The sequence below is a fragment of the Perkinsus marinus genome (assembly GCF_000006405.1).
Source record: "Perkinsus marinus ATCC 50983 genomic scaffold scf_1104296958686, whole genome shotgun sequence".
Classification (NCBI taxonomy): Eukaryota; Perkinsozoa; order Perkinsida; family Perkinsidae; genus Perkinsus; species Perkinsus marinus.
In genome coordinates, this window is record NW_003206671.1 from 363,873 (window position 1) to 387,076 (window position 23,204).

At 49.3% G+C, this 23,204-nt stretch overlaps 8 protein-coding genes across 8 annotated transcripts in view; 4 read left to right on the forward strand and 4 right to left on the reverse strand.

The window, feature by feature from the left end:
• Pmar_PMAR028245 (calmodulin-domain protein kinase, putative) overlaps nt 1-3,455 on the reverse strand; it is a gene marked incomplete at both ends in the record, with an annotated part of 3,781 nt that extends 326 nt beyond the window's left edge. Inside the window, 15 exons of the mRNA XM_002774194.1 lie at nt 329-408; nt 458-537; nt 813-862; nt 907-969; nt 1,058-1,160; nt 1,255-1,304; nt 1,353-1,430; nt 1,607-1,724; nt 1,876-1,993; nt 2,288-2,439; nt 2,485-2,580; nt 2,628-2,714; nt 2,774-2,883; nt 3,151-3,234; nt 3,405-3,455. Coding sequence (XP_002774240.1) covers nt 329-408; nt 458-537; nt 813-862; nt 907-969; nt 1,058-1,160; nt 1,255-1,304; nt 1,353-1,430; nt 1,607-1,724; nt 1,876-1,993; nt 2,288-2,439; nt 2,485-2,580; nt 2,628-2,714; nt 2,774-2,883; nt 3,151-3,234; nt 3,405-3,455 — 1,320 coding nt within the window. The remainder of the gene's footprint in view (nt 1-328; nt 409-457; nt 538-812; nt 863-906; nt 970-1,057; nt 1,161-1,254; nt 1,305-1,352; nt 1,431-1,606; nt 1,725-1,875; nt 1,994-2,287; nt 2,440-2,484; nt 2,581-2,627; nt 2,715-2,773; nt 2,884-3,150; nt 3,235-3,404) is intronic.
• Nucleotide 3,456: 1 nt separating this feature from the next.
• Pmar_PMAR028246 (conserved hypothetical protein) lies at nt 3,457-5,231 on the forward strand. Its single transcript, XM_002774195.1, has 8 exons — nt 3,457-3,473; nt 3,687-3,852; nt 4,243-4,367; nt 4,451-4,509; nt 4,559-4,712; nt 4,822-4,920; nt 4,968-5,069; nt 5,115-5,231. Exons 2-8 carry the CDS (start codon nt 3,742-3,744, stop codon nt 5,164-5,166), a joined length of 702 nt encoding a protein of 233 aa, XP_002774241.1. The 5' UTR covers nt 3,457-3,473; nt 3,687-3,741; the 3' UTR covers nt 5,167-5,231.
• A 1,282-nt stretch (nt 5,232-6,513) lies between these two features.
• Pmar_PMAR028247 (hypothetical protein) lies at nt 6,514-6,954 on the forward strand (the record flags this gene model as incomplete). Its single annotated transcript, XM_002774196.1, has 3 exons — nt 6,514-6,620; nt 6,717-6,849; nt 6,874-6,954. 3 exons carry the CDS (start codon nt 6,514-6,516, stop codon nt 6,952-6,954), a joined length of 321 nt encoding a protein of 106 aa, XP_002774242.1.
• Nucleotides 6,955-7,423: 469 nt separating this feature from the next.
• Pmar_PMAR028248 (Mannose-P-dolichol utilization defect 1 protein, putative) lies at nt 7,424-8,499 on the reverse strand (the record flags this gene model as incomplete). The annotated part of the gene is made up of 7 exons (XM_002774197.1): nt 7,424-7,550; nt 7,595-7,688; nt 7,742-7,832; nt 7,880-7,979; nt 8,023-8,167; nt 8,273-8,345; nt 8,389-8,499. 7 exons carry the CDS (start codon nt 8,497-8,499, stop codon nt 7,424-7,426), a joined length of 741 nt encoding a protein of 246 aa, XP_002774243.1.
• A 98-nt stretch (nt 8,500-8,597) lies between these two features.
• Pmar_PMAR028249 (conserved hypothetical protein) lies at nt 8,598-9,624 on the reverse strand (the record flags this gene model as incomplete). Its single annotated transcript, XM_002774198.1, has 5 exons — nt 8,598-8,679; nt 8,849-8,899; nt 8,981-9,101; nt 9,143-9,270; nt 9,509-9,624. The coding sequence occupies 5 exons, from the start codon at nt 9,622-9,624 to the stop codon at nt 8,598-8,600; spliced, it is 498 nt and encodes a 165-aa protein (XP_002774244.1).
• A 92-nt stretch (nt 9,625-9,716) lies between these two features.
• On the reverse strand, nt 9,717-10,463 carry Pmar_PMAR028250 (hypothetical protein; the record flags this gene model as incomplete). Its single annotated transcript, XM_002774199.1, has 1 exon — nt 9,717-10,463. One exon carries the CDS (start codon nt 10,461-10,463, stop codon nt 9,717-9,719), a length of 747 nt encoding a protein of 248 aa, XP_002774245.1.
• A 474-nt stretch (nt 10,464-10,937) lies between these two features.
• On the forward strand, nt 10,938-18,415 carry Pmar_PMAR028251 (F-box and WD domain protein, putative; the record flags this gene model as incomplete). Its single annotated transcript, XM_002774200.1, has 26 exons — nt 10,938-11,039; nt 11,090-11,156; nt 11,201-11,274; nt 11,320-11,424; nt 11,604-11,738; nt 11,965-12,077; nt 12,320-12,407; nt 12,459-12,563; nt 12,613-12,713; nt 12,756-12,854; nt 12,925-13,011; nt 13,065-13,206; nt 13,258-13,325; nt 13,375-13,454; nt 13,525-13,618; nt 13,904-13,994; nt 14,237-14,345; nt 14,378-14,633; nt 14,690-14,864; nt 14,917-15,192; nt 15,284-15,420; nt 15,463-16,251; nt 16,436-16,559; nt 17,026-17,249; nt 17,378-18,315; nt 18,342-18,415. The coding sequence occupies 26 exons, from the start codon at nt 10,938-10,940 to the stop codon at nt 18,413-18,415; spliced, it is 4,653 nt and encodes a 1,550-aa protein (XP_002774246.1).
• Nucleotides 18,416-19,176: 761 nt separating this feature from the next.
• Nucleotides 19,177-23,204, forward strand: part of Pmar_PMAR028252 (dynein heavy chain, putative) — a gene marked incomplete at both ends in the record, with an annotated part of 6,102 nt that continues 2,074 nt past the window's right edge. Inside the window, 9 exons of the mRNA XM_002774201.1 lie at nt 19,177-19,341; nt 19,508-19,713; nt 19,792-19,951; nt 20,011-20,759; nt 20,821-21,764; nt 21,833-21,983; nt 22,030-22,182; nt 22,527-22,836; nt 23,126-23,204. The exon at nt 23,126-23,204 is cut by the window's right edge and continues 4 nt beyond it. Of these exons, the coding sequence (XP_002774247.1) occupies nt 19,177-19,341; nt 19,508-19,713; nt 19,792-19,951; nt 20,011-20,759; nt 20,821-21,764; nt 21,833-21,983; nt 22,030-22,182; nt 22,527-22,836; nt 23,126-23,204 (2,917 nt within the window). The remainder of the gene's footprint in view (nt 19,342-19,507; nt 19,714-19,791; nt 19,952-20,010; nt 20,760-20,820; nt 21,765-21,832; nt 21,984-22,029; nt 22,183-22,526; nt 22,837-23,125) is intronic.

A 23,204-nucleotide genomic window follows, 5' to 3' on the forward strand; every position in this document is an offset into this window, starting at 1 on the left:
TCAGGACAAGCACAGCTAGAAAAGGCTGACATACTCCAGATAGCCCAAAGACCCTCATAAAGGAACAAAAACACTCCCTTCGATGGAGACTTTTCCACTCACGTCACATACATAGAGACATGGGTAATGGTTGTCGCTTGTCATCGATGCTACTTTTCTCGGATGCCAGACTTTCGCGTCTTCGCTTGAACTCTTCGAACATTTCCTGACGAGACTCAACCTCAACAGAATGCAGGCTCATCTAGAAGTATTTCAGCCGATGATTCCAACGGCACAATTTCCCGAACAGATAAAAAATCATCACTGGTGTGAGATACGCAAATCCGACCCGAAGCTTGGCCTTGTCCCCTTCTTCTAAGTCCGCTTCGGAGCTCCGACGTCTGATGCGTCTGTCAGTCCTGCCAGGAACTACGACAAAACATCGTCAAAGCCTCCCGGACATGCCGCTGTCCTCTACCTCCACTAGGGATAAGGTCGGACAATCTCTGTCCGCCCTGCATCTCCCGACTGCTAGACCTCATCGAGAACTTGCTAAACCTGATACAGCAGCTTTGCATCACAGCGATGAAGTTAACTGAATTGTGTCATTCACATGATCGAGGAAAAACACATGATCTGTGAGCAACATCGAAACGATCGCTCCTACATATCCTTCGTGAAACAGTCGCCGTTTAGGATGAACTACACCCAAACTACAAACCTTTTTTTCTGATTTATTTTCCTCACCTATCCATCGTTGCCCTATGATGAATAGATCGGCAGAAAACGCATCAAGACTGGCCACAGTTACGAATAGAATGAGAATGCCTCACCACCATGTCCTGCTCGGTGCTGTCATCACTTTATTGTCCCGCCGAACGAACTGAGTCCAACAGCAAACACGGCATTGCCTTCCATGAGGACTACCTCGGGTCGACCAGAGATCTCTTCCACAGCGGTAGGGTTGAGTCTCTGGCACCGGCTCAAGCCCTACAATAGCAAGAACCCTGTGTTCTGGTAACATCGTCAAAACGTCCTCAGGCTTAATGACACTTCTGAATTAGTCATATAGTCTAACCTCTCTATAGTCCTCGTCCATCATCCTCAAGAAGGAATTGCGCTTTTCCTCGATCGCAGGTGCAACCTTCATGCGTGACTCGGTCACTCGGCGATGAGCGGACCTAGATGCGGTATAAGCTGCTGCTCGACCAACTGCCAACTCCGATCAACTCCAGACCGCCTTGCCTCAAAACTTCGACTGGAACGGTCACTGACTCCACATTGGCATCAGCAGGCTCGACTAACCAAGAATCTTCCAACGCTTCCTGAGCCACCGGCACTCATTCTCCTAATCAGAAGCTAGCATTGATTACCTCTGCTGTCAGTCGATCAATTTCAGTTCGACAGAGAAGACCCTTGAGGAACTTGAGGCATTCCGGAGAGAGTTTGTACTGTTGATCGAAAAGAAAGAAGTCCGAAACGCCGCGTTTCAAACGCGGGTGTTCAGATTCATTTGATCGTATTGACAGATGAACCCTCGCAGGCTCCACAGGAGAACTCCACTCCAGCAGAAGGTGAGGGAGCATTACAGCGAGCTCAGCCAGGATGGGCAATTTTGAAACGCCACGGACGTTTGAGGGAGAAAAATCACCTTTTCTTTTCGATGCGTCCATTGGATACGGTTCCTCAAGATTTGCATCATAATTTCCCTCGAAGACGGCCCGTCGTAGGGATAGTAGCCATACCTGAACACGTCGGATGCATCACGACGATGTCTTCAAATGAGAGAGCGATGAAGCAACCCGGAGGGGTTCATCAGTCACGAGTGAATCATCTGGAATGGATAAAAGCGAATGTTAAATTTCAATTTCGCAAACGCACGCAACTGAGTCGTACAGTAGAAGGTACATGAGTACTCCCAGACTCCACAAATCAACGGGAAAGCTGTAGTTCTGACCGAGAAGCTCCGGCGCAAGATAGTGCGCTGAACCGCAAAGCTCACTGAGACGCCCGGCTGAGAAAAGTATCAATAACGGAATGAAAAATGCAAGGCTAGGCTAGTCCTGAAATTTTAGGAAAAAATATACGCTGTCTGAGTGAGAATTCTCTATTCATTGTATAGCCGTGAAAGTCCATCGGAGATCCTCCGCTACGCCGTGAACCGCCATTTTCTCTGCAAAGGCAGGAAGGAGGTTGCTGGGATTCTTTCAGCAACCTCCTCGTTAGAGGCACTTGGAAGTCTGGAGAAAACAACATTCAGGTGCGAGTAGACTTCTGAGATCTTTACTCCTCCACGAAGCCGGCTTACTGCTATGAACGCTGGTGGCCAGGCCGAAATCGATCAACTTCACTATGCACGTCTTAACATCACCGCTCCCGTCGAGTAAGAGGTTCTCAGCCTTGATGTCTCGGTGGCAAATACCAGCCGAATGCAATGCGGCAATGGCCAACACGACCTGACTGAGAGCAACAACATGTAGTCATAATCAAGGCTTGATATTGTACCGGCACACACGGGCTGCGTCCTCTTCACAGAAGCGCCGCATCTCAATCACTTTTTTGAGGAGTTCGCCCCCGGTGCAAAGTTCCATGACTATGTATCTGCAGACATCTCACGATGTGACACCTCGCTCACTACGGGGAATCACAGGAAATGATGGTCTATGAAGTATTCGTAGAATTGGATGATGTGCTCGCTATGAACTTTTAGGAGCAACTTGATCTCCTGACAGAACCTGAATAAAAAGCAACACTGTCACGATCACAGCGGCTGCTTGCATCACGTGCAGAGTACATGGGCACACTATCTGGTTGGCTTTGATCCAATAGTTTCACCGCTCTCCGTTCGCCATTTTCCAGGAGGGTACAAACCCGGACTTGGCCAAAACTTCCGGATCCCAGCACCTGGCATGTGCAGAGAAATAACACCACTGAGTGATGCGTTTGCGTTCAAAATGAGGATCCCAGACTGCTGTTGCCAAAGGCAAATTCATAGACAATACCGATAAAGACAGTGCTTCAACAGCCGTCCAGCTCTGCGAAAGTTTGGCCCGCACGATTGCACCGCGGAGTGCATCGTGGCGCCAGAGAGCAACTTTCTCATACGACGTTTCCAGTGAGAATTGTCGTCCAGATGATGGACAGTACGTAGAGCGCTCGTCTGTTCCTCACCTGTCCTATGCTGTAGTGCTCTCGAATGTCCTCGTAGATCTTGTCACCATCGGGATTGAAGAAAAACCCAGACGACGAATCTACCTAAAGTACAGCAGCCTCAAAAAAGCCTTAATGAACATATCGGAAAACCTGGACTTACTGGCTGTGAGTTTTGGCAGCCCATCGTGACATTACAACTGCATTGTAGGGTGAGTTCACGTGCAAAACCTGCGCTGTTTCAGACAGCGGAGCGAATCGATTCATATTGTCACTTTTTGACTTTTTGATTTCCTGGCATTACCTTTTTCGTTAGATTGCATCATGGCGGATGGAAGTCGACGGTAATACAGGGAGAGGTCCTCATGGCGTTGGAAATCATCGTAGAATTCTCCAGAACACTGGGGGCTCCGATTTTGGGACATCTCGTTTTGCGATCATCGGCGCACCCATGAACGGATTTCGGGGGATCGTATAGTATCATGAACTCGATTACACCGTATATGGTTGATTCTGGGGCAAAGTCTGTCAGCGTGTGGAGGTCGTGTTTTTCTCAGGAATCGATTCTCTCGGCTGTCGTCGAGCTTCGACATCACGGATCATTCTCCTAAGATGACGCCTAAGGCAGCAAGGAAAAGGTCAGAAAGTTTTCACCTAGAAGAGGACGAGAATAGTCAAGACAGAAGCCCGAAGAAAATCGCTACGGAAAGGCAGCGATCCTTGGTAGTGATGTAGAAATGGGAATACGCTCGCTTCCCTCGGCTGAGCTCGGGAGTTTCTTCACTATGTATGAGAGTTTTTTACACGAATTCGAGTAGAAGTGTTCAGAAACCAACAAGAACCTCTGAAAATTCCATCAGCATTTTCTTATTGTCATCGACACTTTAGTCGCATCGACGTTTCCGTGCGAGTATGAAAATTTGCTTTGTAAAGATCCTTCGTGGAAAGTCGAGAGCAACGAGATAGTCGGCTTGGATTCTAGGTCCGAGGCTGTTGAACTCAACACTATTAGATCTGCAGTTGAGGTGGAATTCCCATCACTATTTATTCTCTACTGTCAACTATAGCTATGTTTACCTCACCTCGTCATAAACCGGTGTTATGATTTCCTAGATTTTGGACAAGTTTTCTATGGACAAGATTGCTCACGAGGAGGAGGGTTGGGCGGTTGCCGGTTCTGGAGGCGCACGGAAAAATCGCAGGAAGAAGAAGGATAAGAGTGGCCGACGCGACTTAGAGTAGTATATATTCGAACGCGTAAATGCCATACCACTCTTCTGGCAAATCGTCTAATCTGACATCGGCTCCGCTCTTTACCTAGGTCCGTTGAGTCAGTCGTGAGCTCGAGTCCTGAGGAGTCGGCTAAGTCTTCTGGTTCGAGTAGTAAGGCCAGGCATAGCATTGACTGCAGAGGCGTTCTCATTGGTAGGCTCCTCTAACAACGTGAGTATGGTATCAGCTGCGCCATCGGTCGAGTTCAACATTAGCAGCAGCAGTAGCACTGCACAGAAGTCTCTATTCAAGTCTACCAAGGAGCTCTTCGCTCCTGAGGAGACAGGGTTACCCAACTTCGCGCCTGAGGAGTAACGCGGTGCCTTCTACCGTCCGGGTTTTCGACATACTGCCGAGCGCCCGTTTCCATTCAGATGGGACACCTTCTCTATGCTGAGGAGTCAATCGGCTATGCCTCAGGTATATCGACGGTGCGTATTACATGCGGAAGGGAGGTAGGCATTCACACACCAAAGAACAGAAGCAGGAGTGGGGCGCGAGGAAACAGCGGGAGCAGCAGTAGGAGAAGAATTTACGGTATGTCGACTGAGACGCTCACCTATCAGGTTTCGTATCGAGAAGAGGAACAATCAGCGAGAGGCTCAACGGTCTGCGGAAGCCCAACAGAAGCTGTTGAGATCGGAAGCGAGAGAGGCGGTTGAGGCAAAGTACGGTTGTTAGTGGCTCGCGGGTTCATGATGCATTATGTTCAGGGAGAAGAAAACGGAGGAACGTACTCGTCTTGGCCGACGGAGCGAAGCATGAAGTTAGCTGTCTGTTGCCCGATTTAAGTTCTACTTTTTATCTGTACAATAAATAGGTATTTCATATCATCCAGATGCCGTCAGAGGCAGGATTAGTGCAGTAGAGTTAACTCGTACTCGTGATGAGGTCCGCTGCATTTCTACTTGCGGTTCTTGCTCGACTTCGCGCGGCTGCTGAGCCGGAGTGCAACACTCGATTGTAGCTACTAGTAATACTATTTTTAGATCACTCCTGTTTGAGTTGTCACAACAGTGGATATGGGAAGTGGTTGGTCTCTCTAATTTCGAGAGAACAACAAGAGTTTCTAAAAGAATCGAAAAAGCAACTTTGGTGATGCACGTTTGCGGAATCGTTTGAACGGACATTCGGGCAAAGCAGCTCTCCTTGAGGAAAGTCGGTGATAGCAGTGGTGCAAAGAAAGGTAAGTTACCTGTGGAAACCCGGTCCGGTCTTGGGTCGGCGGCTTATGAAATTTTGAATGCCGTGCACTTGAAGGCTGTCATTCATTCGCTAGTGGCTGTGCGCCAATCCGCCAAGTTATGAGCCGGAAGCTCTGATATTGAGAGCTCGATGAGTGGTCAGAGCCAGACGCATAACGGCAGCTACTTCTAGAGGCGTAGAATGAGAGAATAACCACCCAGTTGTTCGCCACCCAGTTGACTTTCGAGTGAGCAGGAGACGTAGCTGATGTCATCGTTACAGCTGCTGTTCATCACCTGCGAGAACTCAGCGGAGCATGCGAAGGGAATCGCTTTGATGTCTGAAGCCTTACCATCGTCTGAAAATGGCAATGTGAAAAGTCTGCGATTTATACGATTTCTCTATAACCGATCACATCGTGTCTGAAGCGTATTAGACCTTCGAAGACTATGATCGCTCTGTCCTCAGGAAAGGACAGAGTCCTAAGTCTGACCTCAGGAAACAGAGGGGTCTTCTGAGCGCAGTATAGAAGATGCTTTCCCGGCTTGACTCACCGTAGACCCGAGTCTCGCCGAATTAGACTGGTGACCCTTGTATGCAGTTGTGTTTTGTTACGGGCTGTCGAAACGAGTCAGATAAGAGATCAAAACGGTTGTGTCTCGATACTATGCTCAAATTATCTGATCACCTTCAAATCTGTCTCTGAGGTAGCAGACTGATTCAATCCACAGTTCGTTGGGTGATGATCCATCATCACTAGTTTGGTTGATGCGCTTGTTATTGATCATTCGACACCAAAGGAGGCGAGAAAGCAGGTAGTTGGTTTTATTCGACTTCACTGTTGCGTTTTATATAAAGGGACCAGTTCCGATTCCCTGAGGAGCATGTCAAGGCATCAGTTATCAGGCTTTGGACTTCCACAGCTGAATGAAGGGGAAAAAGAAAGGCGCTAAAGGAACGAAGAAGAAAAAGGCGGCCCAAGAGATTATTATGGACCAAGAAGTTCTCTGCGGCCTCTTCTGGGCAACTTTCTGGTAGGCTAAAATAGATTTCCTCTCGTTCTCTGTACGATCATCGATAGTATGAACATATGCGTGGTGGATAGGCTCGTGTATTGGGCCCCACAACAGGTTGCGTAATAAGTCACCGCAGCGGTCGAAGGAAATGCTCGACAACATTTCCGGACGAATCGATGCAGCTGGTGAAGAGGAGCGCAGGATATACACCAACATCGGAAAGCATGTCGAGCGAGCATTGAAAAAAGTGGGCGCACTCCTCTGTGAGCAGATATATAGGAGTCCTTTGGCGATCAGATCGGGCCAACGAGTAGAGTTGAAGGAAACGATGGAGGAGAACGTCGATCAGTAGAATGGCCTTATTCTCGTGACACGAGTTGGCCTCGAGACTATTTACAGGAGTTGTCTTGAACTATGTCGAGTTGTCTGGTTATAGTCAGAAAAACATCTTCTCTGTGATAACATGTTCGATTCAATTACGGTGGAATGCTTCGTGGGTGCTTACGGGATCGTCTGCAGTGGTTTCACTAGACAATACTACGAGATAATACCTGCTCGTGGTCAATGACTATCGTCTATCAAGGCTTTCAGGTGAGCATTCTCGCACGAAATACAGAAAAAATAACGGTCGATCTGATGCCTGCAAAGATGTTGAACCAACTTCGAGCGGATTGTCCGTTAAAGAGTGCTCCGGGGACACGTATTTCAAAAAGCCTTACAGCCATCTGTAGACACCAACCATTGACCACTGCGCACCAGCGAGATCGAGCAGAAACTTCGAGTTGAATATTGCCAGTTGTCGAGGCGACAGCAGTTTGCATTTACTCCTCCTTCTTAGCCTTCTTGCCCTTTTCCTCTTGCGCGTTCGAGGCCTTAGTAGCGCTCCAGTAATACAATATTTGAGCAACTATGGTGCCATTGCAGAGCGCGGCGCAGACATGGGATGCCCTGAGGAAGATGCATACTCTCAGGTGCCTCCATGGAAGACTCACAGTGTCACGGGATCATTAAGCTGTTTTAAGGTCGTGAAAATCCTGGCAAGATTACCCATGAAGGAGAGGAAGAACGTGAGGAAGGCCAGATGACCTACAATAGAAAAAACGAGTCTATCAGCCTTATAGACGACTCGCTGTGCTCACCAGTGTTTCCCTGTTTGAAGTTGAGGGCAATCTGAGGTAGCCGCGCTGCAATTCCGAGGACAGCTGGAGCCATTCCCAGGAGGGGCAAAAACTGAAGAAAGCGGTCGTGCTGAACTCGACAGAGTTCGCGCTAGTCACCTGCTCAGGCATCTGACCGCTCATCGCCCACATGAAACCGAAGGAGCCCATGTTCATCAATAGCACCCTTGGCAGCAGGTCTATCTGTGGCGCGTACCACCTTGGAGAAAACATAGTTGAAGTCCGGCTGAATAGCGACTCACCAGAAGAGGCAGAGTAGAATCATACACTGCACGGAAACGAAGAACATCTCGCCCCATGCCGCGAAAGGATGTCGCATCAGCATGTTGTAAGTGCAGAAGAGAGAGCTGGCGATGAACTCGAGAGCGAAGGAAGCCTCGGAGATGCCTGTAAGGAAAACGATCCGTACGAGAACCGCAGCGGAGATTGAACAATTCTCATTGCTACAGCAGTGTTCCCTGTCCCGTGATTAAAACGTTTAATACTGCTTACCCTGCACGGACTTATTCGCGAAGATCTTGATGATTTGAGGCATCTTTACAGCCAAGGCGCCGGCCATGATACCCTGAAGAACAGCAATTCAGACACGTCAGCGGAGCCATTATTACCATGTTGAGGCCGTTCACGATGAACTCATTCACACAGGATTTCTCAATGTCGAAGGCCATGAACTTGTCGAGGCATTCTTGAGAGACCAGTCCGAGGACTTTGCTAGACATAGTGAATGTGAGGACGAATACTTACTCACTATAGAAAGGAGATTCGAAGCACGACCGACACAATATAGGTAAAGAACAGAAACACGCCTTCCATGAAGTTAACTGGGCGCCACACCGCCTCCTCGAGCCGCCACGGACTCTGTGGGACTGAACTCAGTGTCGTCAACCACCAACTTATACCTGTGGAAGTTGGTGTGTTTAAAACAGAGAGGAAAAATGATCAAAACGCTTCATAGCTAGAACACGAGAGTTGGAGGTCTATTGCTGGTTATCTGCTCATTTTCGATTCACCATTGACAAGAACAAGGCACTAAAGCGAGTGCACAGGTAGAGAGCCAGCCCAATCTACATTATCGGGCGGTACTTCTCGCATGGTAACTCGTGGACCAACTCTTTATGTCTGAGAACAGGTGAACAATATCGACTCCCCGGAAGTTTCCATCGACGAGGAGGAGCATATCAGCTACACTGCTGGTATTACATTGCCTTCATAGTCGCCCGCCGATACGCCTCGCCAGTGGACCACTGCATCACGTCATAGTACTGATACGTGGCATCATCGTGTATGTTCTGGAGCTTCTCAAGCTTGTTGAACAAGTACCCTATATAGACATAGAAAGTATCATCACTGTCTCTAGCGCACCAGGTTGCATTTGGTAGTATCGGGCCAAGTCCTTCCATCGACATTCGAACGTGTATTGGTCTTCAGGCTTCACTTTATAGGCGTTTATGAACGCATAACGCGACCGTTTAAGAGGGAAGACATCGTACCTGTATTGAGACTTAACAGTGAAGAAAAATATACACATGGACGACTACATGTGCCGCTGCCTATATAAAAATTTCGAGGAAAAGGTTGGGAAATTATCGTTGGTCTCTGAACACTTCTACCCGAATTCGTATATAAACTCCTATAATCAGTGAGGAAACTCCTGAGCTCAGATGAGGAAAGCGAACATATATTTCTACACTGGGTCTTATACCAGTGTATTGCTCGAGGCGTTATTACACGTTGTCAACATCTGGGTTGCAGAAGGCATAAGCCAGGAAGTAGCCTGAAGTGAAGCAAACTCCCCTGTTGAGGAACCTGTAGCCCCAGGCCACGTGGGTTTGATCGCCCGGCATGGAACGGAACTGAGTGCGAGCCTTCCGAAACACTACAACGAGACAAGCGAGCCTTGCGAAAAATGATAAAGATGTGCAGCATACTGTAAATATCAATCGGAACGTGGACGTTTCTGTACTCGATCAAGAGCTTCTGCCACGCGTTTCACCACAGGTGCTGTATCAACGGCCTGCTTGCGCTCAGCGAATGTAGGGCCGACGGCCAGATCGCCGGACTCCTTGGCATACTTCCGGATGTCCCAGCCGATCCGTCGCACGGCCATGGCTAGCTTCCTCGAGCTCATATTGACGCCGTCTATGTAGCGCTCTCGATGATTCGGAGATTCACAGCCAAGTTCACGCGCAACGAAACTACATATACCATGTACACTAATTTTAATATTCTGGGGACTGCCGAAGTAATACCGGTTCCTCTTCTCATTGTAGGAATATCTTCTATCAGCAAAGAACTTCGTCACATCCAAGAGCCTCTGCCACTGTTCGCCCATCTCAACGTCAATACCATGCTGTGTAGCCGCTTGTTGGAGATCTCGTTCGTGTCGGTCGATGAAGGCCTCGCCAGGCCCATGGGGCGCAGACCCGAACGGCTCACAGGAAGCAAAGACTGTCTTCAAACCGCGCACCACCTTGGACCCACGTGTGGGCTCGTTGCCGGGACTGGACGAGAGGTTGATAAATTCGGCGCCTTCCTTTTGGAATTCATCGTGACCATTATCGCGGCCGGCGACAAAGCCTTCACAGGTCGAGACGTCCGAGATGACTTCACCGCACGCAGTGCACACATGGCAAGCAGTAGTAGGTTCAAACTCGACACAGTCAATCGGATGCTGGCAGCACATAGTCGAACGCTCTGACTCTCCTCGGCAAGCTCCTCGTCTTCGGTCAATATTGAGGTGAAGATGACAATGTCTAAAGCCTCGAATTCTCGATTTGAATATGAAATCTACCTTGCATACTTGGATTCCCTTCGACAGAGCGCATGCAAAAATCTCGCTCGCCCTAAATTATTCCGAGTGGTTGGAAATGGGGGCTACAGGAAGTGATCGCCATGAACATGCTACTATGGCTCATGGGAAATCCAGCCGCATCGGATAACGAGTTGACATGGGGCATAGTCTGACGAACGGAAGAATACGAAATTCCTCCGAGAACTCAATTGGTCGCTGTCGGGTGAGAGGCGGACCATATGTGCAGCAACAAGTTCACGAGTGCATCTAGTTCGTAGATGGTCAGGCTCGTGATCCAGGCTAGGAACGACCAGACCGACTTTGCAATGGTGCTGGAGGTGTGGTCTCAGACTTACTTTATAAAGAATGTCGGACGACTTGATACTAGTCCACGACACGGAGTGCCTGGAGTCTGCTCACAATGTTATGACCATTTACAGGAGCATGCTCACCATCTTGGGACTCACAGTGAGAGCAGCTCCTGGCATCTGCTCGATAACCAGTGGGCTTGATCGTAGGTCCAGGAGCCCAAGGCAGACAAAAACGACTACGCCATAAAGTCTCAGAATGTTGCCTTTCTCATCTGTAGTCTAGCCATGCCCAAATTTGATAGAAAAAACTACTTTTAGGTGGTCCTGAGACTTTCAAGAACGAACTCGTGGCTGATGCACTGAAACAAGCCATAGAGGGCAAGAAGAACATAGTAAGAAGAAGAGTGTCTCGACCAATGATAGCATTATATGACCAGATACTATTGCACTGGATCGCCACGTGCCCTGCGCTGACGGAAGCTCTCGAGGCTGCTCCAGAATCGTATAGGGAAACTCTGGCGGGAAAGAAGAACGTTGTTTATGTAACCACACGCGTTTTAAATTGTCCATCATAGTAGAAGGCTTTTCTACTTGTCCTGGAGTCTCGCATATGGAATCGTTCCTCGATCAACTCGAGAGAATATTCTCACTGTGTAGCACAGCAGATTTTTTCCAGGACTACCGTTCTATAACGGTGGGTATTAGCGAGTCGTCTCTCTAGGTACCGGATCTAGTTGACCAATGCAATGATCTTCTGCTAACCTTGCTGAAATTAAGCGATCAAGAGAAGATAGACCACGTGCGCGCTGAGAGATCTCGGCAGGTTATGGAGGACATTCTACGGTTTGGCGCTAAGGTATGACTCACCGCTGAAGATGATTTTCAAAATATTTTCTCCGACATTTTGATAAATTCGCTTCTCGCTTGGAACGCGCGTGAAAACTTGGGAGGGTTTCTTCGTTGTGGTAACCCGAGGTCTCTTTGGGACATCGTAGTGGATGTGTATACGAGTCTGCTTTTTGGGTCGCTCGAGTTTCTGGAAATTCAGCAAATTCGACGGTGTGTTGACTGTCGGTGATCAGGTCTCGAAGGCAAGGATGCGGTCGTCAGTGCGGAAACGATATGATTTCTGCATAACCTGTGCTGAGCACTGTGTGTCGGAGAAAGCTCCTGCGACTGCTGAACATCTGCATAAGTAGGCGAATAGTATCAGCACGAATTCAACTGGATGCAGCTTATAGTGATAATCGTCTGTTATAAAGTGTATCTATGGTATCGTTGGAGTGAGTAGCACGATTAGATGCACCACGCATGAAGTCGATAGTCGCTTTTCTAATTGGCAAAATCCTCGGTGAAAAAATGGAATTTTGAATGGCTTGTAGGTTTGGAAGGTTTCAGACATATTCAGAGGGGATCAGAGTCCTCTTTGGTTTTCAGGCAACTCAGTGTGCTTGCACCGGCACTGTCCGTGGCGCTGAATAATGGTAGTGCTTCTGGACTGAACAGTATGTCGGGGAGTAGTAAGGTAGTAAGAAGATCCTCCAGGGGGTTGGTGTAGAACTGTTGGTGATGACAGATATCTAATGTGAGAGAGTCGTTCAACTTGATCATATTGGTGACGTCCAATTGCTTCACTGATGAGCAACTGTGCGAAGAAGTTAGAGTGGCGCTGGAGCAGGAGGTAATTTCGTGGCACGCGACAACTCAGGCAACTCCCTTTGGTCGGTCAGGTTCACATCACTCTGTTGCACATCGTGACGGACGCTATAGATGGAGTAGAAGCTGAGCTGTTACGTTGTGAAGACCTTGTCCATAGAGACTGCCTTCATAGGTGAGACATACGCGCACTGACCGTGTTTTGATGGTCGTTCAGATCCCCGGTATACTCGTATATCCAAGAGCACGCCGCAGCGTGTGTGAGGAAGCTGTTGCTGCCGGGTATTGTGAAAATGGATGATATCAAGTCACCGAGGTTCGTTGTGGAATAGTGGCTCACGTGTTGGCTCTCGGGAAGGTTGCCTCTCGTTCGACTCGCGATTCAGGTCTCGGGCGGCTGGGGTACCGTCATTCCGGCTGCAGTATAAGAATAGTAAAGCAATGGAGCTCCCGAGTGATGGGCGCATGGAGATGTAGGGAGGCGGGATCGAACCTGGGCGGTTCGGTTGCTCATTGGCCTTTACAGTTACAAGGTGGCTAAGCAAGACTCTATAAAGAACGTGAAAGTGCCCTCTGATATTGACACCAATATCAAAAGCTTATTCGAGCTGTATGATACCGAAAAGAAGGGCGTGATCGACTGGAACCAGTTTGTCAAGGTTGACAGGGTAAGCATCCTGGAAATCTTCCGGCTGCGCGCCGCTGATCATCATGTCTAGGTCGTCACTGAGACGCTCGGTGGTCAATACAGCGAGATGATCAGCAGAAGGATCTACTCGCTCATGCTGTAAGCACTGGAGCTGATCCGGAGGCATCAGGCTGGTGGTGATGATCAGTTACCCGGGACTACCCTTGGACAGCGAGATATCATTCACCACTTTCTACAACTACCATGCCTATGTGTCCAAGAAAATGGGTAAGAGTCCCGGAGAATTTCAAGTCTCTTTATGTCGCACATTGTAGTAGCCTGATGTTCACCGTGATAGGTATATTAGAGGGCGACAGGGATGTGGGTGTCCATTACAAGTATTTGGTGGACAAGGCTAAGCATATGGGCAAAGGGAAGCGGTTCCAGAAAACGTAAGACTGCTTTTGAGTTTTGTGGAATATATATTCGCTTTCTGCAGCTAAGCTTAGGAGTTTTTCCAGTAACTGAAGCAGTTTATATACGAATTCGGATAGAAGTTTGCACAACAATTTTACAAATTTCCGCTCAAAAATCTCATCTTGCCACTAACATATGTAGGTGACCATGTGCATATTTTCTTACATTGCTATTGAACTCCGTGGATATCATGAATTGCTCAGGAAGCGCAACTCTCCTTCAGACTGAGGACCCTTATTGGTTCACCACTGCGTCTTCAGGTACGACTTGTTCATTTGCCATGATCGGTCCAAGGAGGGCACTTGCATGGCTCTAGACTTGATCAAGAGTATCAGGGACCATACTCCCAATGTAGGGCGGGAAGAAGTCTGTTGATGCTGAAAATTTTTGTGAACAGTGGTGGACTATATGTTTGCTTTCCTCAGCTGGGCTCAGGAGTTCTCTCCCCAAACAAAGGAGCTTTTTTACGAATTAGAGCAGAAGTGTGAAAAATCAACAAGAATTTCCCAAAATTTCCGCAGAATTTTCATATTGTGGTTTACAGATTTCCCCATACTGTTGGTGACGATCGGTTTGCGTTATGGTGGTTCAAGGTTCGTGCGATGCTGTGTATCGACTATTTGGCTGAGAAGGAAAAAGAGAAAGATAGCAAGAAGAAGGATAATAAAAAAGAGGCAGCACCCAAAGCGGACCCGATGGCAGGTGAGTCGGGGATTCTTACTCGCCGGCGTCAGGGCCGTCTATTCGAACTGAGTTTGTCTTGGTGAGGATTGAGAATGATCCCTCAGTTCCCAGCAAGAGCGCCGAAAGCCTGAACGTCGTTGTCATTCTACGACCGGGGGTTTTCGAGAATATACAAGTCCAGAAAGATGTGCAGGAGGCCAAAGAAGCAGGCGGCAATATAGTGATACTCAGTGATGTGGGTAACACAGCGAGCATGTTGACGGAGATCTTGAAGGCACCAGAGAGCATCCGCCCGGCTCTCTCGAGGTGAGAAGTGGCCTTGTATAATTCCATAACCTGACTGCACGGAATTCTCTTGCCAGGCCGAATTGTGTGGGGTACTGGAAGAATTGCGACGCTGCGTGCGCTGTGGACCTACTGAGTGTCATGAGCTTCCCGGATTGGCGACCGCAGGCGGCCCGTACGACCATCCTGGCTGTGCAAAACGTGGACCCTGTGGTGCGGTATCTCTTCCATCACTGTGAGGAGGACGAGGAGGTGCGCGACTCAAAGTCGGGTGAAATTTCCGAGTATTTTTTTCCTGGCTCAGGCTGCCGCGGCTTTGCAGTGTTTGGCGAACTGTACAAGTCCGTCAACACTCAATGGTGGCCGAGTCCGGTCCTCCTTCGCTCGAGAGGGCGGCGTTGAGATCTTAGCGGAGCGATTCCAGCAGTTTATGAGCGTCCCGGCAGTCGCAGAAAACGCGTGCCGGGCGGTCGCTAACTTGGCCCAGGATGTTGATCTGTGCCGTAAGCTCGCTGAGGCTGGTGTGATCAAGATGGTTGTGGAGGCTATGAACAATCACACAGACTCGGCGCTTCTGCAGGTAATCTGAGCGCCTTTGGTTGTGTTTTTGACCATGGACGGTAACTCTTCGATGCGGTGATTAGATTTTGTCTAGGGATGTATTGTTTCAGGGTGAAGCGGCTCGAGCTTTGAACAACTTGGCACAAGATGAGACTGCGAAGCGGCGGGTGAATGAACTGTCAGGCTTCCAAGTCGTGTTGCAGAGCCAAAAGAAGTTCGAATATGACCAGGCCTTTTGGGATGGCAGGTGAGGAGTGGTGGCAGCAGAAAATTGGGAGTGTGAATTCAGGTTCGCGATGAAACGGTTGAAGGCTGAGAATGCGGTGATGGTCAACTATCGTGGCAAGGGGCGCTGGTGCGGCGGTAAGATCCAGGATAGTTACTCCAACGGGACATATGATATCGCGTATTCGCACGGCGGGATGGATAAGAAAGTGCCGGCTCATTGGGTGCGTCCGAAGGATGAGAGCGATGCAGTGATGGAATTCTGTGGCGTGTGGGAGTGGAAGCCGACGGGAAAGGTGACTGAGGATGAGCTGGTTCTCAAAGCTGACGGCATGTGCTCACTCCGCTCGGGCGCGGTGGGCACATGGAACGTAGCACAACCGAGAGAGGACCGCACGAGGACGGCGATCAAATTGAATTTGGGCAAGCTCATGATAGAAATGGAGAGAATATCTTTGACGACTATCACTAGTACGGCCACGGGCGAGCGCGCTGTGTTGAAGAAGGATTTCCCCGAGTGCGTTTTCACTGAGTATTTCGGCTTTGGTGGTATAGCCGTCGACGATCGAGTGCCTAGTTTGATGGCACTGCGTCCTGACTATGTGTGCGTTGAGCAGGAAATCTGCAAGGGTCCGGATAGCTGGGGGCATGTCCCCGAGGCGCTCCGGAGAAGCGTGGCGGTCCGATGGTCGGCGTTCTTGGTGATTGGGAAGAAGGGCGAATACACTTTTACTCTCGACAGCAGCGGACCTGCACTAATGCATGTGAATGACAAACTGGTGGTCAATAACAGGAGTGAAAGTCCTAGCGGAGCGATGCAGCTTATGCCAGGAAACCACAGAATCACCGTTCAGTAAGTTGTGAGTGGCCAACGTCGCTCTCCGTTTGTAACTCTTCATCTTTATTGGAGTAGTGGACATGACCGTGCTTGGCGCACATAATTGTGACGGCTTCCAGTGGAAAATTTTCGTGCTTCGTAGCAGATCACGATGGCTGGAGTAGATAGGGAAAATGGATGTGCCATCTGAATTTGACAGGTTCTTTTCATCATCCGAGGGTGCGAAAAATCATCTCAATCTCCTCTACTCTGGCCCGGACACGAACGATGAGCAGATGAAGGTCCCGGCAGCAGTCCTTCAGCACGCTGTAGATCAATCGGAGGTAGGCACGGGAGAGGATGAATATTCAGGGAGATGAGGGTACATGGGAAATGAAACAGCAAACTAAAAATTCTACTTGCATTTCGAGACGGAGCCGCTGGCTTGTCAGAATCTAGATGCGCAGATCCATCCTTTCCGCATTTCTTGATGGCAGTGTTGGAGTATTTGTTCGCTTTCCTCAGCTGTTGCGGCTCAGGAGTTTCCACACGAAATGTGGTAGAAGTGTTCAGAAACCAACGAAAAATTTTCCAAATTTTCCGCATGTGAATGACCATGTGTATAAATTTTACAGTATAATTCCCCCACACTACTTCTAGGAGTGCCTGTTGCATGCCCCCGTGTAAAAATCCCTCCAGCCGGAGTTCATCCTACTATTTCATTCTAATTCGACACACATGGTGTGGGCATCTGAGCGGATTGCAGATATCTGTTCGAGAAAACTCTGACGTTTCTCGCCATTCATTTAGGTAGTGCGGAAACCAGGATTCTTGGGAGAATATTTCTGTGAACAATTCCGAGGGAAGATACCTGAGGACAAGTCGCCCGATGTTGTCCGTGTTGAGAAGCAGCTGGACTTCGAGCCTACTACAGGGGCTGCTTGGGAGAACCTTCCGGACCGATTCAGCGAGTCGTTCGCAGCGAAGTTTACCACTTATCTCAACCTGAAATGTGGCGGAAAAAAGAAGGCTAAGTAAGCATCATCTTGATCGCCTCATTGGAAAAACCTTTTCCCCCGCGAGTTTATCATCATTCGTGATAGGATTGGAATATTTGAATATAGATGTGAATATGGGTCTGTGCTTAGGTCTATATCGTCAGGTACGCCCTACAGGTGGAATCTAACAAGTGTGCGAAGGTATACTTGGATGGTAAGTTAGCCATAGAAGAAGATGCACTATACGAGAATGAGCTCACGGCCGGCTACCACAAGCTGCAAGTGGAGTATTTCTGCGACACAACCAGCGCGCCACATTCCCTCGTATTGAATTTTGCTGGGCCGGAGACGGTACCGCCAGGAACGGACGAGGACTCTGAGATGGCGAAGAACCCTCCTATGATTCGACTACCGCCTGAGGTCTGTTCGTACTATCTGCGGCCAACAGTCGCATTGCCCCGAGGAGACCCTTTGGGCGGGCATGAGAAGTCGGTGCCGTTCGTTGGGTGCACAGATGAGGTTACTATGGTGTCCGCAGGAGCAGACGGGAGCATATGTATCTGGGATATCCCGACGTCTACTCTACGGTCTTCTATCAGTGCTGGTCAGCCTATTGGGTGCTCTGCCCTGAGCGCCAGTGGAAAGCTGATCGCGGTATCGCTGGAGGACGGCAGTATTGCGCAATGGGATGTCACATCGGGCGCGCGCTATGGAGGGCCGATGTATGGTCACAGCGGCGAGGTTAACTCTCTCACGTACTGCAGCGGAGATAAGAAGATTCTGTCTGTTGGTATCGACCTCTCAGTGCGAATTTGGGATGCGGCGTCGGGGGACGAGATTGCGACATTAGCTGCTGACCCATGCAATCGCGTTGGCGATCCGATAGAGCAATTTTGGGTAGACTGTTCGGCTGCATATGATGAGAATATCGTCGTGAGTGGCGGCAAGGACGGCTTCATACGCTTTTGGGACATTGCGAAACTGGACGCTGTAAGGGGGCCTGAAAAGGTGATGCCTATACCGGATGAACCCGAGGAGGGTTGGGGGGAAGGAGGCCCTCCGGAACCTGAGAGATCTCCTGGCGATCCCGTGGTTTTCGAAGGTGGGAATTCAGTGTTCGTCTGCTAGGTCGAACTCAGCACTGTATGTTTGATCAGGTCATTGTAATAAGAGAGTCTCGTGCGTTGCCTTGTGCCCTGTGAAAGGCAGCAATCTGTTGGCAACGTCGAGCACTGACGCAACAATCAGGGTATGGAATTTGAAGGACTACTCTCTGCACATTGAGCCCATACAGTGCCTCAGCAGTTTTGTGGTAATATTCTGTGTTGTCGTGAGGTTAGTGCTTGCCATTGTGGAGAGGTTAGAGCTTGGAAGTGAACTACAGTGTGTGGCAATTTGATATGCAAATGTGGAGAATGCACGTTTTCTATTCTGGGATCAATTATAGTGAACAACTTGTCGCTATCATAGTCTAGGAAGGTTAGCATTATCACATCACATGTTCATACCAATGTTCACATTGTTTATATAATATAGTCCCAGATCGATTCTTATTACTCTCCGAAAAAAAACGCATTTTCCATATTTGCACATCAGATTGACACACACTGTACGTCATCTAGTGCTACCAATCGTTTCTACACCTTTTTGACCACAAGTTGAACCTCAAGTCAGAAATTCAGCGTCGAATTTAAAATTCACGGCGAGCACCTTACATAGTAGTAATGCCGACCGCTATCTGGACAGAGAAATGTTGGAGTATGTGGATTCATATATGTTGTCGTTTTCTCAGTCGTGGTCTCCCAATGGGTCAACACTTGTCTCTGCCAACGAAGACGTTCTCGTACAACTGTTTAGTGCTGTTTCTGGGAAGCCGAGATCTGAGCCCATGCCTGGGTAGGACACATTCATTGATGGGTTCTGCATTACTTGTGTGCTCACTTGCATCAGGCATATAGCGTCTATGAGGTTCGCGACATGGACTCCGCAAGGCCAGTGCTTAGCGACGTGCAGTGACGACGGCACGATACGGCTGTGGCATTTCACGGTGAACAGGAATATCGCGGAAATAGCGGTGCTGGAGGGAGAAGAAGGAGTCTTCCAGGATGACATGAAGAAATGGCAGAAGGTCATAAGGAAGCGAAACTGGCGAGCGTTTTTACCCCTAAGCGCTGTGTTTGTTCGAAGTTGATCTGATGTTTTGGCCCGGTGTAATCGTGCGCGAATTATTCACATATTGGTGGCTGACGACATGCTCGGCAAGGGCTCACAGGCATGCTCACCATGATGTTTAGATTCTTGACAATATCCGCCACGATTACAACGAATACAGCAAGGGGGCCTCGGAGTACGAAGGCAATGTCGAGTTGCTCCGGAATGCTCTGGACCAAGGAGTGGAGAGAGTAAAATCATTCCGAGCGAGAGCGTCTCTGTTGGGACTAACGCCGACAGACTACTGGGATCTCGACGGCATGATCGACGATTATGCCAGCTACTACAAGTGAGCGGTTTCAACGTGAATACGATGAAATTCTGAGCGGACCTGTTTGGCTCGGTTGATTGTGTGCGATCCTGTCAGGTTGTGGAATACAGTGATAAGTTTCCAGAAAAGTCAGTTGAAGTGGCAGCAAGATCCCATGAAGTCGATCAACGCTGAGGAAGTGGAGCAGCTATTGGACGCCTGGTTTAAGGAGTGCTATAAGATGATTAAAGGCTTCGACACTGACAACACTAGGATGGTACGTCACGGGTGGTCGCATTCCTCCCGATATCTCGATTTGTCGTTTTTCAGGCTCAGAAAGTCGCCAAGGATCTCAAGTCTGGCATAGACGAGTTTAGGGTGAAATTCCCCTTCCTGAGGGCCTTCTGCGTTGAGGCCATCCTCCCGAGACACTGGGATGAACTTTTCGAGAAAATGGGCATCGAGCCGTTCGCTGACTACGATGACATTCGAATGCATCAGATGCTCGAAAAGGGCGTTCTTGAATTCGCAGAGAATTTCGAGGAGATTTCCGCAGCTGCACAGAAGGAGCACTCTCTGAAGAAGGCTATGGCTGCCATGAAGAAAGATTGGGCTCCGCTAGAATTCACTACGACACTGTATAAGGAGACTGGGTGCCCGATACTGAAGGGAATCGACGAAATACAAGCCGTCCTGGATGACCACATTGTGAAAACTCAAGCAATCAGATCCTCCCCGTTTTGCAAGCCGTTCGAGGAAGATGTGCTCCAATGGGAAGTCACTTTGTTGTACCTGCAGGACTACGTGGATGAGTGCCTGGCGGTGCAGCGCACGTGGATGCAGTTGGAACCGATATTCCTATCAGAAGATATCAAACGACAATTGCCGGAAGAAAGCAGCGGTTTTGCGACCATCGATGTGACGTTCCGAGAGAGGATGAAGCAAGTCGCGGGGAGCCCTGGTTGTTTGAGCGTGGCAGCTGCAGGGGGCGTGGTGGAAGACTTTAAGGATGCTAATGAGAACTTGGAAAAAATTCAGAAGGGGTTGAAGGATTACCTTGAGACTAAGCGACTTTACTTCCCTAGGTGAGTTCTACTAGAGCATAGATCGATCATCGTTTTTCCGGGAACTCGCTCCTGTCGTCAGGTTTTTCTTCCTCAACGACGCTGACCTGTTGTCGATCCTCGCTGAGACTAAGGATCCGACGTTGGTGCAACCTCATATGGCGAAGGCCTTCGAGGGCATTGCTTCTGTGCGTTTCAACGAGACAGCGACAAAAATCAACGCAATGATCAGTGCGGAGGGCGAGGTGGTCGACTTCACGAGAATAGTGGATGTGGACTCTCCTGAGAATCGCGGCAATGTCGAGAAGTGGCTTGTTGAAGTGGAGAAAACCATGATAGATTCGCTCACGGATGTGGTATCTCGTAGCAACAAGGACTATGCTTGCAAGCCTCGGACGTCCTGGTGCATTGACTATCCTGGCCAAGTGGTTTTGGCAACGAACTGCATTTTCTGGACTAAGGAAGTGACAGAGGCGCTGAACGGCAAGCGTGTTGCAGACTATGAAAAGAAACTCAATCAGCAGTTGCTCGATATCGTACAGCTTGTGCGAGGAGATTTGTCGAAGTTGGCCAGAGTCACGTTGGGGGCCATGGTCACCATTGATGTCCACGCTAGAGATGTCGTGAGTGATCTGGTGAAAAACAATGTGGAATCCGCCGACGAGTTCGACTGGTTGAGTCAGCTCCGGTATTACTGGAAGGAGCCCAACAGCTTCAAGAGAATCGACACTGGGGAGATGAACACGAAGGAAGAATGCCAAGTGTCGATCGTGAACTCCACCCTGCTTTACGGCTTCGAGTATCTCGGCAACACTCCGAGACTAGTCATCACACCGCTGACTGATCGCTGCTATAGAACACTGATGGGAGCTTTCGCTTTGTATTATGGAGGAGCTCCAGAAGGACCCGCGGGCACCGGCAAGACCGAGTCTACCAAGGATCTCGCAAAGGCTTTGGCGATTCAGTGCGTGGTCTTCAACTGCTCTGATGGTATGGACTACATGCAGATGGCCAAATTCTTCAAAGGTGAGGAATTAGCTTCTGATGTCTGCTCGTGGTACGCGTGGTAAGCAGGAGTGTTTGATTTCATGCAGGTTTGGCAAGCTCGGGTGCATGGTGCTGTTTTGACGAGTTCAACCGTATCAACTTGGAGGTGTTGTCGGTCATCGCCCAGCAGATTCAGTGTATTTCACTTGCGATCAAACAGAAGGCTAAGACCTTCATTTTCGAGGGCACCGAGATCAGGTTGGTTCCCACAATTCGTGACCGCTGCGCCACGAAATTGTTTCAGGCTGATCCCCTCATGCGCTGTGAACATCACCATGAATCCTGGCTATGCTGGCCGTTCTGAACTGCCGGACAACCTGAAGGCCCTCTTCCGTCCCTGCGCTATGATGGTTCCCAACTACGCGCTCATTGCTGAGATTACCCTCTACTCCTTCGGGTAGGTCTCATTGCAGGGAAACTGCTGTGACAAATCATTCAACGTCGGGGTGACAACTGAGTCCCCACCAGAATACAGAGTTCATCGAGCCGGGCGTTCGTGTTGATTAGCTTCTCTCTTCACGTGGGTGAATCCTGGATTACGAACCTTGGGGCCATTTTGAGATTGTCTCGGACCCGTCGGACAAACAAAAGCTTACGTGCACTGATCGGGGTGGGATGATCTTCGAAATTAGAAGTGAAACACCTTGCGATAACGCGTCTCCGAGAGAGAAGCGCGAATGACCACATTGATTGATCAACACTGTGGTTTCCCCTGCCTGATCATGTATGACTTCTGTGTAGTTACGAAGACGCCCGACGTATCGGCGTGAAGGCAACCCAGGCTTTGAAGCTTTCCTCGGAGCAGTTGTCTGCCCAGGATCACTACGATTTTGGTATGCGTGGTTTGAAGTCCCTTCTGGTGGCCGCTGGTGCATTGAAAATGAAATACGGCGACCAGTTCCCTGAGGATGTCATCTCCTTGCGAGCGTTCACGGACGTGAACTTGCCGAAGTTCACTAGTGCGGATATCCCCCTATTCAAGGGCATTATCGGCGACTTGTTCCCCGGAGTGCACCTCCCTCCGAGTGACTATGGCCCGCTTATGGCTCAGGTGGGTAGACGTGTGATGGCGGATAGTTGAGAACTCCCAAGTTGTGATGTGAATAATTTTCGATTTGGGGCCTCAATTTTCACGAGCTTCTGTCGTACTCTGATGTGCTGTATAAAGCGTGCTGCTAGGCAGACGTGATTCTCGGCTCGCTACTTGATCGTCACGTCCGCTCGAACTGATTCGGATTCACTCGTTCACGAAAGTGGAAGTAGACTCTCGTTTTCCGAGTCAAGGATTGACATCGAGCGATCTTGGGTCATGAGGGAGAGTGCGTTGTTCGTCGTCTCAGGTGGAAGCTTGTGCTACTGCCAAAAAGCTCCAGCCCACCAGCCAGTTCACGAACAAAGTTATTCAGCTCTGGGAGACGG